A 14,679-nucleotide genomic window follows, 5' to 3' on the forward strand; every position below is an offset into this window, starting at 1 on the left:
CAAAAAAACGTTTTAGTTTATATATACATATTTTTGTTTTTGTGGTAACATTTATTCCAGGTCAAAGAGGGAGACTTTTGACAAGATCTAGTTTTTTAGTTCATTATGGTATTTTTTAGTCTTTATATCTACCTTTGAAGTCAGCACAGTGGGTACCAAAATGCACCGGATTGGGATTGTCGGAAATCAGGGACTGGCCTAAAATCTTCCTTGGGTCACTTCACACTTCTTAGCTCTAACCTTTTTGCTGCTGGGTCTTCCCATTACAACTCACTGTCCTGTTTTCATGTTTAGTATTTGATAACACGCCAGTCCTTTGCCATTGGTCCCACAGGAAACCTTCCAGAAAATTTATATTTATAATAACAGAATTGCTACCCTCTCTGACGTCATCCATTCATAGCCCTGAGTCCACTCGGGGACCTCGCATCTACCGTAAATCCCTATTCCAGTTTAACTGGGGTAATGGATGACCATTCATTGGCCTTAATCTATGATTGACAGTGCCAAGGACCAATCAAAGTAAACGGCTATATTTTATTGTATTTTTATGAAGCTAATTCTCCATTAAACATCGACTTCCTAGCGTCATTGTGGTGGGCGAGGGAGGGAATAAGCATATTCTTACGTAAATGGCCTCGCGAGTTCTAATCCGAAGCCTGCACTGAACCGGGATTGTCCAATAGGAGCATCTGAAGGGGTCAAGAGATGATCAGAACCAATGGGTGGCGACCTTGGAGGCTCCTCTCCCTCCTTCCGGGTCAGCTCAAGTAACCAATCGTTTCGGATAGTTCAAGCTCCCTCCTATGCCCCACGTCGTTTCCAGGCAACATCCAATGCATGACTGAGAAGGAAGTGGAAGGCTAAACGCCAGAGAAAGGGGCGGTGAGCTTGCGAGAGATTGATTTCTCCTCTTGGCCAATCTGTTTCAGGGACTTAAGAAGGTGGAAGAGGCCGTGGCCAATGACCCTGCAGTGTGGGTGGGTTCCCCGCGAGCTGTCAGCTTCTAGTAAGTTCCAGAAGGCGCGTGGGTAGTGCTGAGTAGGAGACGGTGGTAGCGGTGGTGGCAGTAGCAGGATGGAGAAGGTAAGGGGGGGGGGGAGGAGGGATTTTCTGTTGTTTTGCGTGGAGGTGGGGAAAAGAGTGGATAGGACGAGCTCTGGCGAAGGGGGCCCACGGCCTCCGGTTTCTTTCCCCCCCCCCCCCTGCTGTGCCACCTCTCTGCGGATCTGCTGGGATGTTGAACCCTTTGCGCCCACGCCGGGTCGTCGTGCAGGGGGCTGTTGCACTGTTCGGCCCGGCCGTCCTGGGCGAGGGATGCGAGAGCCGCGAGCCTTGCACGCTGCTGCTCGGACTTGGGGGGGGGGGAGGGTTTAAAGCTGGCAGTTTTTAGTAGGGGGGGAAGGAATATCTGAGCACAGGCTGCTCTTCTTGGGCTCTCGCTCGTGGGCACCCTGGTGGGATCACTTTTGTTTTTAAGCTTATACTTGAGTTGTAGTGGCACTAACATTTTTCTTGAGTTCCCCTAAACTCTTGTTGCTGTATGTTAAGCTTGGTTTAAACTCACAAGAAATCCTTTGTCGTTTGTATTGCTGGATTGATTGGGGAGGGGAGGGGGGGGGTCAGTCATTGCGGGGATTGTTCGGATAATGTCAGTTGGGTCAGGGAGTGAGACCAGAACAGCGGTCCATTAGACTGGCATACCAAGGATAGAACAATTTGCTCCTCTTAATCAGACTCTGAAAAAACCAAAAACCTTCAATGAATCCTGGAAATGATACTTAAAATAGTTTGATCTTTGACAGCATTTCTAATTCCAGTAATTTTGCCACTTTTGTGTGTTCCCTTGGATGATATCCTGGACTATGGCATTGCTGCCCCCTCGACTGCCTACTGTGATTTACAACTGGGGATATCTTTTATGGCTCCCTGTTGGTACCAAGGCATCTGCATTTCCTGCTCCCACTCAGGAAAGGCTGACGTGCATGGGAAGGAGTTGGTGTGATCAGGGCAGCATCCTAGAGCACAAAGCCTTTTAGAAGGTGGAAAAAATCAAATTATCTGGCTGCCAGTTTCTGTAAACATTCTTGGGAATAGATTGTAGTACAGGCTGTCTGGAGCTAATACTGCTTGCTGGGACTGCCAGAGAACACTAGTCCTGAGAGGGGGGCCATCACCCTCAAAACCATAACTACATAAGCATTTTGGCACTCAGGGCAGATAAGCATATCTGTGCTGCACCCCATGTTCCTCAGCCTGCCGTAGTCCTCTTTCCATCTGTGCCCTGTCCCTCCCCCAGCCTGAATGGTAGGAGGAGAGTGGCACACTTGCAATTCAGTCAATTTGACTTGTACTTCACAACTGAAATGTAATTTTTATCTTGCCTGTCAATTCTGCTTAAAATTAGGAAGTAGTAGGAGGTTATTGATGGCTTTTCTTGCTGTTTTCAGGAGCTTCTAGTATCCTGTTAATTGAATGCAAAAGGTTGCAGTAGTCCTTTTTTAAAATCATAAGGGGAATGATGTAGTGGCCAGCAAAACTGATTGGACCTTTTTGATTGGTAGTCATTGGTAGAACTTGAAAAATTCCTCCCAGACTTACTAGTCAGAGACTACACCATCTAGTAACTTTGGGGGGGGGGGGGAGGCAGGGGAATAGACAAGGAGTTATTTCTTCTCTTGTGAGTGCAGCACACCCCTTATCCCACCCTCATGCAAACATAAGAACATGCCATACTGGGTCAGACCAAGGGTCCATCAAGCCCAGCATCCTGTTTCCAACAGTGGCCAATCCAGGCCATAAGAACCTGGCAAGTACCCTAAAACTAAGTCTGTTCCATGTTACCGTTGCTAGTAATAGCAGTGGCTATTTTCTAAGTCAACTTAATTAATAGCATGTAATGGACTTCTCCTCAAAGAACTTATCCAATCCTTTTTTAAACACAGCTATACTAACTGCACTAACCATATCCTCTGGCAACAAATTCATGAGTTTAATTGTGCGTTGAGTAAAAAAAAAAACTTTCTCCGATTAGTTTTAAATGTGCTACATGCTAACTTCATGGAGTGCCCCCTAGTCTTTCTATTATCCGAAAGATAATACCGATAAAACCGATTCACATCTACCCGTTCTAGACCTCTCATGATTTTAAACACCTGAGAGGGGATATGATAGAGGTGTTTAAAATCATGAGAGGTCTAGAACGGGTAGATGTGAATCGGTTTTTTACTCTTTCGGATAATAGAAAGACTAGGGGGCACTCCATGAAGTTAGCATGTGGCACATTTAAAACTAATCGGAGAAAGTTTTTTTTTTTTTACTCAACGCACAATTAAACTCTGGAATTTGTTGCCAGAGGATATGGTTAGTGCAGTTAGTATAGCTGTGTTTAAAAACGGATTGGATAAGTTCTTTGAGGAGAAGTCCATTACCTGCTATTAATTAAGTTGACTTAAATAATAACCACCACTATTACTAGCCCAGCATCCTGTTTCCAACAGTGGCCAATCCATTCTTCTCCATCACAATTATATCTTTTTTGAGATGCGGCGACCAGAATTGTACACGGTATTCAAGGTGCGGTCTCACCATGTAGCGATACAGAGGCATTATGACCTTTTCCGTTTTATTCACCATTCCCTTTCTAATAATTCCCAACATTTGCTTTTTTTACTGCCGCAGCACACTGAACCGACGATTTCAATGTGTTATCCACTGTGACGCCTAGATCTCTTTCTTGGGTTGTAGCACCTAATATGGAACCTAACATTGTGTAACTATTGCATGGTTATTTTTCTTATATGCATCACCTTGCACTTATCCACATTAAATTTCATCTGCCATTTTGATGCCCAGTTTTCCAGCCTCACAAGGTCTTCCTGCAATTTATCACAATCTGCTTGTGATTTAACTACTCTGAACAATTTTGTATCATCTGCAAATTTGATTCTCACTCGTCGTATTTCTTTCCAGATCATTTATAAATATATTGAACAGTAAGGGTCCCAATACAGATCCCTGAGGCACTCCACTGTCCACTCCCTTCCACTGAGAAAATTGCCCATTTAATCCTACTCTCTGTTTCCTGTCTTTTAGCCAGTTTGTAATCCACGAAAGGACATCACCACCTATCCCATGACTTTTTACTTTTCCTAGAAGCCTCTCATGAGGAACTTTGTCAAATGCCTTCTGATAATCCAAGTATACTACATCTACCGGTTCACCTTTATCCACATGTTTATTAACTCCTTCAAAAAAAGTGAAGCAGATTTGTGAGGCAAGACTTGCCCTGGGTAAAGCCATGCTGACTTTGTTCCATTAAACCATGTCTTTCTATATGTTCTGTGATTTTGATGTTTAGAACACTTTCCACTATTTTTCCTGGCACTGAAGTCAGGCTAACAGGTCTGTAGTTTCCTGGATCGCCCCTATCTCTTCTCCTCCAGTCTCTACCTCCTTATCTTTTTCTCCCTGCCACATCATTCTTTTCTTGTCTACCTGGCCCCACTCTCATGTGCTTCAGCCCTCTGGGTTACAATCAGGGACAAAGATACAATCATTTATCAGGGCACTACTGCTTTGCCTGCAAAATAAAAAACAATTTTGCCCCATTTGAATGGGTGAGTAGATTTTTTTAAACTCTAACAAACTTTGGTTACAATTAGCTTTGAGTGCTGTGGTTTACATAGAAACATAATGGCAGAAAAAGACTGCTCATCCACCCAATTCATGTACCTTTAGCATTCCCTTAGAGATCCCCCCTGTATTTATCCCATGCTTTCTTGATACTTTGTCTCCGCTAAGAGGCCATTCTGCACATCCCACCACCCTCTTGGTAAAAAAAAAATATTTCCTAAGGTTACGGCTGAGGCTACCTGCTTTCATCCTCATTGCATGACACCTTGTTCTAGGACCTCCTTTCTGTTGAAAGAGGCTCACTTTCTGTGCATGGGAAACCTTTGCAATATTTAAATGTCTATCATATCTCCCCTATCTCGCTTTTCCTCTTCTAGAGTATACATATTTAGATCTGTATATTCCCATGCTTTAGAACGAAGACCACTGACCATTTTAGTAGCCACAGACTGGACAAACTTCATCCTGTTTATATCTTTTTGAAGGTGTGGTCTCCAGAATTCTGTACAGTATTCCAAGTGAGGTCTCATCAGGGACCTATATAGGAGCAATATCACCTCTTTTTCTGCTAACCATTTCTCTCCCTATGCAGCCAAGCATATTTCTGGTTTTTACTATCACTTTATCAATCTGTTTGGCCACCTTAAGATCATCAGATACAATAACCCCCAGATCCCACTCTTCCTTTAGGCTTAGAAGAATTCCACCTCCAATCCTGTATCTCTTCCTTGGATTTTTGCATTCTAAATGCATTACTTTGCATTTTTTAGCATTAAATCTTAGCTGCCAGATCACAGATCATTCCTCAAGCTTCGCTAGATCCCTCCGTATGCTTTCTACACCTTCCTGGTTGTCTATGCTGTTACAGATTTTGGTATCATTAGCAAAAATCCTAACAATCCTCCTGCTATGTCGCTTGCAAAAATGTTGAAAAGAACCGGTCCAAGGACTGATCCCTGAGGCACATGGCTAGTAACAACCCCCTCCTCAGAGAAAATTCCATTGCCCACTACCTTTTGTCTCCCACTCAGCCAGTTTCTAACAGTCTGTCACTCTAGATTCCATACCAAGGGAGTGCAATTTATAAGTCTTCTGTGTCAAAAAAGCCTTGCGGAAATACAAGTACACCACATGTAGTGCTCTCTTGATCCAACCCTGGTTACCCAATCAGAGAAATTGATCAGATTTGTCTGACAAGATTTACCTCTGGTAAAACCATGCTGCCTCAGATCTTGCAATCGATTGTATTCCAAAAACTGCACTAGCTTCTGTTTTAGCAGTGATTCCTTTAATTTGCTCACCACAGAGGTTAGACTAATTGGTCTGTAGTTCTAAGCCTCTTCCTTACTTTCACGAATAGGAACCACATCCACCTGTCTCCAGTCCTCCAGAGCTATTCCCAACTCTAAAGAAGCATTGATGGAAGTTCTGTATAAGGATCTGTGTTCCATTGAAAACATTGTTCAGTCAGTTTGAAATAAGAGCAGTTTTCAATCAATTGAGTATCTGCCTGATGGAGATCAGAATTTAATGTTGAGGGGATTGAGAGGTGAGAGGAACTTTATTTGGGCCTGAGATGTTAACAAATCATGTATAGTTGTGATTTAGCTGGCCATCTCTTTTGTTCCTGGGCAGTGTGTGCTGTAAGATAAATGGCACATTTTTTTTTCTTCTGCCTCTTGGATGCCTTTTCAGTATGTAAGCTGTTTTGTGCATTACTACACTTGTGTTTGTTTTGTTTTTTTTACCTTATTCTTGGTCAGTCGAAATACATAAAAGCTTGTTTCCAAATCCTCATTTCCATTGTTCAAATGGAGAAAGGCTGTAGCAGTGATGATTTATCTAACCGTGATTGGTTTTGTGAAGGCATTCATGTGTTCTCTCTTTATCCAGGTAAATGAACTAAAGGAGAAGGGTAATAAGGCCTTGAGCTCGGGCAATACTGAGGAGGCTGTCAAGTGCTACTCAGAAGCCATAAAGCTGGACCCGAAGAACCATGTTCTTTACAGCAACAGGTCAGCTGCTTATGCCAAAAAGGGAGACTACCAACGAGCCTATGAGGATGGCTGCAAAACTGTGGAGCTGAAACCTGATTGGGGAAAGGTGAGCACCCAGGCCAATGTCCCTCCACGCCCCCCCCCCCCCCCCCCCCAGCAAGGACCCAGGTATTTCGGGAACTGGTTGATTACTAGTACAAGGTAGGAATCTTGTTCCCTGGTATTTTTATCCCAGTACCAGCAGAGTTCCACCAGACAAACACAACAAACAGTGAAGTAACAAGTGTGCGTGTGTATCTTTTATTCTGTATAACCATGAATATTAGAACCAAAATACGCTTTTGTTTTAAAGTTCTGGAAGTTATATTTTTCTCACAAAGTCTATTCATATGGTAGCAGATCCAACATAATGTCTAGTCTGCAGTTCTAGTGGTGCTTTTTCTTCTCTTTCCTTTTGCATGTTCTCCTTCCTTCCTTCTGTCTTTGGGGAGCTGTGCTTTTGTTTTATTTTTGGCTGTATTCTAATAACTGATTATTTTTATACTTCCTGTTGGCCTATATGATATTACCTTACTTGCAGCTGTTACATTTTGTAATAAACATCATTTTTTAAAGACTAGATAAGGCTGATGAATTTGCCTAAGCTGGATATCTTGCAGATGCATTAATGCTTTGGTATGATGTTTATTATTTAAGAACATAAGAAGTGCCATGCTGTGTCAGATCAAGGTCCATCAAGACCAGTATTGTGTCTCAGTGGCCAATCTGGTTACAGGTCCTGTCAGATCCTCAATAGTTGATCTGTTTCTTATAGCTCACTCCTATGGATAAGCACTGTTTTTCTCAGGTCTACCTGACTAATAACTGTTTATGGACTTTTCCTTCAGGAACTTGTCCAGTCCTCTTTTGAATCCCACTATCTGGCCGATTTAGTATGGTGTGCTTGGCCGAGCGCACCTTTAGCCCCGGTTTGGCCGTATGTTTTCGACTAGCTATTTTTACCCCTTATACAGTAAGGGGTAATAGCGCGTCGAAAACGCGCAGCCACCCCCTCTGAAACTAATAGCGCCCGTAACATGCAAATGCATGTTACGGGCGCTATTAGTTATTCCCACGCGATACAGAAAGTAAAATGTGCAGCAAAGCCATACTTTTTACTTTCAGAAATTAACACCTGCCCAAAGGCATTAGTTAATTTTGGCCAGCACAGGGAAAGTGTACAGAAAAGCAGAAAAAACTGCTTTTCTGTACACCCTCCGACTTAATAAAATAGCAATATTAAGTCGGAGGCCCCAAAAAAAAAAAATAAAAAAATTAAATCTGCCCACGGGTTAGAAGACGGATGCTCAATTTTGCCAGCCTCTGTTTTCCGAACGTGTGGCTGGTAAAATTGAGCGTCAGCTGTCAAACCTGCTGACAGCTGCCGCTTCTGTCAAAAAGGAGGCGCTAGGGACGCGCTAGTGTCCCTAGCGCCTCCTTTTACCGCGGGCCCTAATTTGCATATCTTTATTTACTGAATCGCGCGCCCAGGAGAGTGGCCTGGGCGCGTGTCGAGAGCGGGTGCTTGCCGGCTCTCCCTGGTGTCTTACTGTATCGGCCCTTATGTTAATTACCTTGACCATATCTTCTGGCAACAGACTTCATAGCTTGATTGTGTGCTGAGTGAAAAAAATACTTCCTATGATTTTGTTTTAAATCTGCCGATTGCTAGTTTGATGCACTGTCCCTTAGTCCTAGTATTTGTAAAGATAAATAACTTTTCCCTATTTACCCATTCATGATTTTTATAAAGGTCAATCTCCTCTGTCTCTTTTCAAATCTAAAGAGCCCTAATCTTAGCTTTTCTCCATAAGGGAGCTTTGCCATCCTCCTTATCGTTTTCATCAGCCTTCTCTGTACTATTCTATGTACGTTATGTGTGTTTTTGTGATGGGGGTGACCAGAACTGCACACAGTATTCAAGGTGTGGTCACACCATGGATCTATATAAGAGCACGATGATATGCCAGTTTTGTTCTCTATACCTTTCCAAATTTCTATCATTCGATTTTGCCTCTTGACTGCATATCATCTAGAGATCCAACTCCATCACAAGCTTTTTACTTCACATGTATTTGAAAAAAGGTTTTACTTGTTTTAATCTTTTCCCGTTGATAGCAGGGCTGAGTTAGCCATGCTGTCATGGGAACTGCCAATCAGGGCCCGGGAGGCAGAGCTTTACCAAGCAGAGCGTAGAGTTTTCAGTCTCTGCGGCTGCACGTGTGTTCCCGCGCAGGAAAGTAACAGATTCTCCTCAGTCTGTTTTTTCCACGCATGGGAGCGCACGCGAACCTTGATTCTCCTCTCTCTCAAATTTTTTTCAACAACGATGTCGAAGAAACCCTCTGGGTTTAAACCGTGTCCATGCAATAAGGTCATGTCTGTCACAGACTGACGTGACCGTTGTTACCGCTGCCTTGGACCGGACCACAGTCAGGCGGACTGTGAATTTTGCAAACAGATGTCACCTCGAGCCCAACGTCATCGGGCCTATAAAATGAGGGACTTACGAGGGGAAAAGCCTCCTTCCGAGGCGCACTCGTCTCCGGGCCCAGCTAAACAGTTGTGCCCGTCAAAGAAAAGAGCCTCATTGTGGGATCTTCAGGCCTCCAGGACTGGAGGTAAGGATAGCCGACGACATCAGGAGCTACGCGGAACCCAGGGAACTTGGCCGCAAAAATTGATTTATTTAATACTTTTTTTTTTTCTATACTGACCTTCGTGACTAGATTCATATCAAATCAGTTTACATGGAACAAGGGGATTAACTTAATAAAATAAACTGATTACGCCCACCCTCACTGCTTTGCAGAATAAGGAGCCGGGACAACCACAAGCTCCCTCTAAGAAAAAGAGGGTGCCGGAGGCGCAACTATCAACACTGTGTGAGGGCGCAACCGGCGCCGAAGAAGAGCAACCCAGCGCTGAAGACGGCACATTTGGTGCACCAGGGACAGCACCCCAGTCACAAGAATCCACAAAGCTGTCAGCCAAACAACGGCAGGCAGGGCAGGCACCTCCTTTGAAGAGAAAACATTCTTCCTCACAGCATTCCACTTCGATTGATTCTTCACCAAAGCACCCCCTTCAGTAGAGCGCACACATGACTCTTCTAAACGTCCGAGACGTCACCATCGCAATTTTATTACATTATGATCACTAACTAAACAAATGCTACCTTTTATCTCTTCCACCAGGTCCTGCATTTCACTGAAAACTAGATCTAAATAGTTCCTCCCTCTTGTCTTTTCCATGAAGCAGTCATCGATGGCCTCTAGGAATTTTACCTCCCTTGCATGTGATATTTACCCAGTCAGTATTTGGGAAATTTCAAGTCTCTCATTTTTATTGTGTTGCCCATTTTACTATTCTGTCTAATCTGTTAGCGTTTTGAACTCATTCCTCATCCTGGCCAGGTGGACAGTAGTATATATCCCCAGGGCCGGTGCAAGGGGATTGGGTGCCCTAGGCACCTTCAGCTTTGCCCAGCCCCCGGTTGCAGCCCCGACTGCAGGGACAGGGACCACATGCCACCCACTCTCCCAACCTCCCCCCCCCCCCCCCCCAATCCCAAAAAAACCCCTCACAAAACACCTGGTCCAGCAGGGAGCCCGGGAGCGATCTGCCGCTCCCAGGTCGTCGGCTGCCACTAATCAAAATGGCGCTGGTGGCCTTCAGCCTCTACCATGTGACAGGGGCTACCGGTGCCATTGGGTGGCCCCTGTCACATGGTAGGGGCTAATGGCCACCGGCGCCATTTTGGTTAGTGGCAGCCGAGGCCTCGGGAGCAGCAGATCGCTCCCGGGCCCTCCGCTGGACCACTAGGGGGGTGTCGGGAGGGTGGCACAATGGGGGGGGGGGGGGCTAGGCAGAATTTTGAAGGGGTACCTTTTTGCCCATTCGAAATTCAGTTGCCTGCAGTGGCCGCGAGCGGCGGCGCCCCCTAAATCTCAGCGCCCTAGGCACAAGCCTAGCTCACCTAGTGGTTCATCTGGCCCTGTATATCCCTACTATCATACTCTTCCCTTTTACTCTTAGAATTTCTGTCCATAAGGATTTGAGAGTACAGTTTGTTTCCTGCAAAACTCTTATTCTGCTTGACTTTATGCCATCCTTAATATATAGTGCCACATCTCCACCAATTTTATCTGCCCTGTCATGTTGATACAATTTGTACTCATGTATCTCTGTCCCATTGGTTATCCTCCCTCCACCAGGTCTCCAAGACGCTCATTATATCCTCCATAAATACCATCTCTCCAATCTTATTTTTCAGGTTCCTCGCATCTGCATACAGATACTTTTAAAGTAGTTTTATTTGTATTTTTATATGTACCCACAACCTGCTTCTTACCGGATGATACGGGAAGTTTGGAGTCACTTTTTAACTGGGTTTCTTTAGCTTTTATAGTCTCCTCTCTATTGTGACATTCTAGCTTACATGGTTTGCCGGTATCCTTTGAAGATATCTTCTTCTGAACCAGTGTGATGAGGAGCGACCGTGGCTTTCCCTCATGTTCTAGTTTTAAAAGCTGCTCTTATTTCCTTTTTAAACGCTAGTGCCAGCAGCCTGGCTCCACTCTCGTTAAGTGGAGCCCATCCTGTCGAAATAAGCTTCCCTTTCCCAAATGTTCCTCAGTTCTTAACTTAAAACCTTCTTCCCTGCACTATCATTTTATCCATGCATGGAGATTTTGGAAGTCTGCCTGCCTCTGAAGTCCTGCATGTGGAATGGGTTGCATTTCTGAGAATGCAGCCCTAAAGGTTCTGGATTTCAATTTCCTCCCTAAAATTTAGCCTTCAGAGCATCCCTCTTGCATCTTCCTGTTTCATTGGTACGCACATGTACTATAACAGCTGGCTCCTCCCAGGCACTCTCTAAAATCTTATCTAGATGGTGAATGAGGCAGGCAAGTTTCCAAGCGATCCTCATGCCCACCCAGCAGGATGGCAGTCCTCACAAATACGTGACATTATCTGATGGAGCCCATTCTGGAGCTTTTATGTCAAAGTTTTTAGAACGTTGTGCCCTATGGGGCATGTGCAGGCTGGCATGGTACCATGTGCCCACATAGGCTCCATGGAAGAGACTGAGGAGGTCCCCATCAGTTGCAGGTCTTCTGCTTTTCTTCAGAATTTTATCACCAAACCAGGCAGGAATTATTCAACACAGGGCTCCATGTACTCTTCTCTCTTCTTAGTATCCCTAGGTAAGGCTGCTTTTTTTCTAAGTTCCTGTTCCATAATTGCACCAAGTGGCATTGACTACCCGTGATTTTTTTTTTTTTTCACCATTTTTATGAGCAACATTGTCAAAAGAAACTTTTCCTGACAATGATATCGAAATCTGCAACAGGGTAGACATGAAGTTGTGGAAAACATTGAGGAGGAGTGTTGCGAAAGTTGAGAAATGATCTAGGGTCTTGTAGGTAACATTTGCTGCTAAAAAAATGCAGAGTCATGCATTTAGGATTTAAACTCCCCATTTGGTCTTTTTCTGCCATCACAATTCTGTGTTTCTGTACAACTTAATCTTGCTGCTTTTAGTTTTTTATCCAGTTATGGACAAGTCTTCTAGCAGCTTCGAGAGATGCCCTCTTGATAGAAGTGTCCTGTTCCTAGGGATATTGCATAACATCCTGGGGTGTCGTTGATGCACTTCCATGACTCTAGGTGGTACTGGTCCCAGCTGGAGCTCATTTATTTATAAGGCATTACAGTACCTGAACATAATTCACTTTGAAGTCCTGAAAAAAGTGTGAAAAGCGGACTATAAATCTAAATAAATAAGAATATGTAACCCGCCAGTGCCATGGTTCTAAGCAGCATACACATAATCAAAAACAAAAAATACTGACAGACAAAATAAAAACTACCAGGAGCAGGGCTAGACAGAGACAGCATGCTGTCCTTTTGTTTGGGTGCTGTATCTCCCCCAGTGAATTAGCTGTTTGAGGCAGGAGAGAAGGACTGATGCTGTCCGTGACTATGGGAATTCAAATGGAGCTGTTGATTTAATTTCACTTTAGCAGCCCAGCAATGATTGTCATAGCCTGGACTCTTAAAGGGGCCAGGTTATATCAGCACTGCAGGGGCAGGCATAAAAGTAAAATAAAAGAAATCAATGTAAAACAAAACTAAGAGATTAAAATAAAGGCAATTGGGGGACGGGGGACGGGCAAGACAAGCAGCAGAGGGCACTTAACCAAGCTCCTGCAACAGTGACAAGCCACACAGGATACACAGTCCGCTCACCCCCCCCCCGGGAGTGATAGAGGCACAACAGAGGACAGCAGCAAGGGATGCTGGGATAGCCTCTGCTGCTCAGATGTGTGAGAGAGGGTCCTGGAGAGAAAACTGAATCCCAGTAAGCAAGTCCATGTAGCCCCTTGGAAAAAATAGACCGCATTCAGGTGGCCAGTGTTAGCCCCCATCACTTGTGCAAGGCTGGTTTGATATATTTATTTTATTTAGGCACTTTATATAGTGTTGTTCCATGTATAAATCACAAGGTTTACAATGGTGACATTTGTAGCTGTAAATCAACAAACAGTGATTGGTTATAGAGGTAATATTCATAGATCTTAACACCTGTTAAGCAAAATTTTCTAATACATATTAATTAAAGTGTAAGGATAATTTCAGGCAAGCTAGTTAGATCTCCGGAAGACTTTGTAACGCGAATAGACAGCTATGAATTAGAGCAGACTCCAATGATTGTACAATATACTGATTAATACTTATCAATCTTTGGGGCCGATGCAATATGGCTAGCTGAGCCCAGCGCACTGTTAAGGTGCAGTTAGACGCGGGTAAAATAGACGCTAATCAATCCCCTAATGCAATAAGGGGATTAGCGCCTATTTAACACACGTCTAATGCGGAGTTAATGTAATAGCTCTTCACATGCAAATGCATGCGAATGAGGCTATTAGGCATTCACTCCCGATGCAAAAAGAAAAATGTGCATCTGACGCACATTTAAGTGTCATCTATTAACGCCTGCCAGGAGCAGGCGTTAATAGATGTGCGCATCGGAAAAAGAATAAAAAGTAAAAGAAATAAAAGAAAAAAGAAATTGACGATCGGGCCCATCCACAAAAACTGACGCAGAGTTTATCAGCATCTTTTTCGTGGCTGTCTGCTGCTAAGGAAAACTGACGCTGATAAACCCGGCACTGTTTTTCGCGACTACTAAAAACCAATGCCAAGTTTATCGGCGTCTGTTTTCCTTAGCGGCGGACAGATGCTGATAAACTCGGTGTCGGTTTTTGTGATGTGCCCGATCATCTTCTCCTACCTCGCTCGCTCTCTCTTCCCTTCCCCGCCCCATTGACAGACTCAAGCCTGACCTTTTTGCATGACACCCAGCAGGGCTCTTTTAAAAAAAACAAAAACAAAAAAAACCCAACCCGTTCAGCCGCAGCAAGGAGATGAATGGAATGCCTCATGCTCAGGCAGGAAAACCTTCCGGTCACGTGGGACGCTTTAAAAAAAAATAAATAAAAAAAAATAAATAAATTAGGGGGTTTTAAAACAGACGCCGGGTTTATCGGCGTCTGTTTCCCTGACTGCCGTACGGCGGTCACGAAAACCTTCTGGGTTCGCGCTAGCATTGCGACTCTTAGCGCATCCTTGCTAACGCGACCCCCTAATTTAAATATAGCATGGCTCCCCCCCCGTGGGGCGCCTTTATTGCCTCGGCCCCTTTGGACTTAAATTTTATACAAAGGCATGACACTATTACCATTTGTTCCCTCATTCCCCGTGATTTTCTGGCACCAATGTGCTGATAAAAAGCAGGGATGACCCCAAGGAATATTCTGGTGTCCCTGGGAACATCAAAGGCCATGACATTTGGTATTTCTTTATCACCTGGGAAGATCAAATCCTAAAGACTAACACATACCATTGAGCTGTTAATGAGTTATAACAATTGATGTCTTTTACTAAATGGGAGATCAGACTGGTACTGAAATGCCTTTGAAATATCAAACTCACAGAGGGA

The 14,679-nt window shown here is 44.1% G+C and overlaps 1 protein-coding gene across 1 annotated transcript in view; it reads left to right on the forward strand.

Moving 5' to 3' along the window:
• The first annotated feature begins 934 nt into the window (after positions 1-934).
• Positions 935-14,679, forward strand: part of STIP1 (stress induced phosphoprotein 1) — a 130,706-nt gene continuing 116,961 nt past the window's right edge. Inside the window, exons 1-2 of the mRNA XM_029614750.1 lie at positions 935-1,086; positions 6,529-6,738. Coding sequence (XP_029470610.1) covers positions 1,078-1,086; positions 6,529-6,738 — 219 coding nt within the window. The 5' untranslated portion in view covers positions 935-1,077. The remainder of the gene's footprint in view (positions 1,087-6,528; positions 6,739-14,679) is intronic.

This window comes from Rhinatrema bivittatum, chromosome 8 (genome assembly GCF_901001135.1).
Source record: "Rhinatrema bivittatum chromosome 8, aRhiBiv1.1, whole genome shotgun sequence".
Lineage (NCBI taxonomy): Eukaryota > Metazoa > Chordata > Amphibia > Gymnophiona > Rhinatrematidae > Rhinatrema > Rhinatrema bivittatum.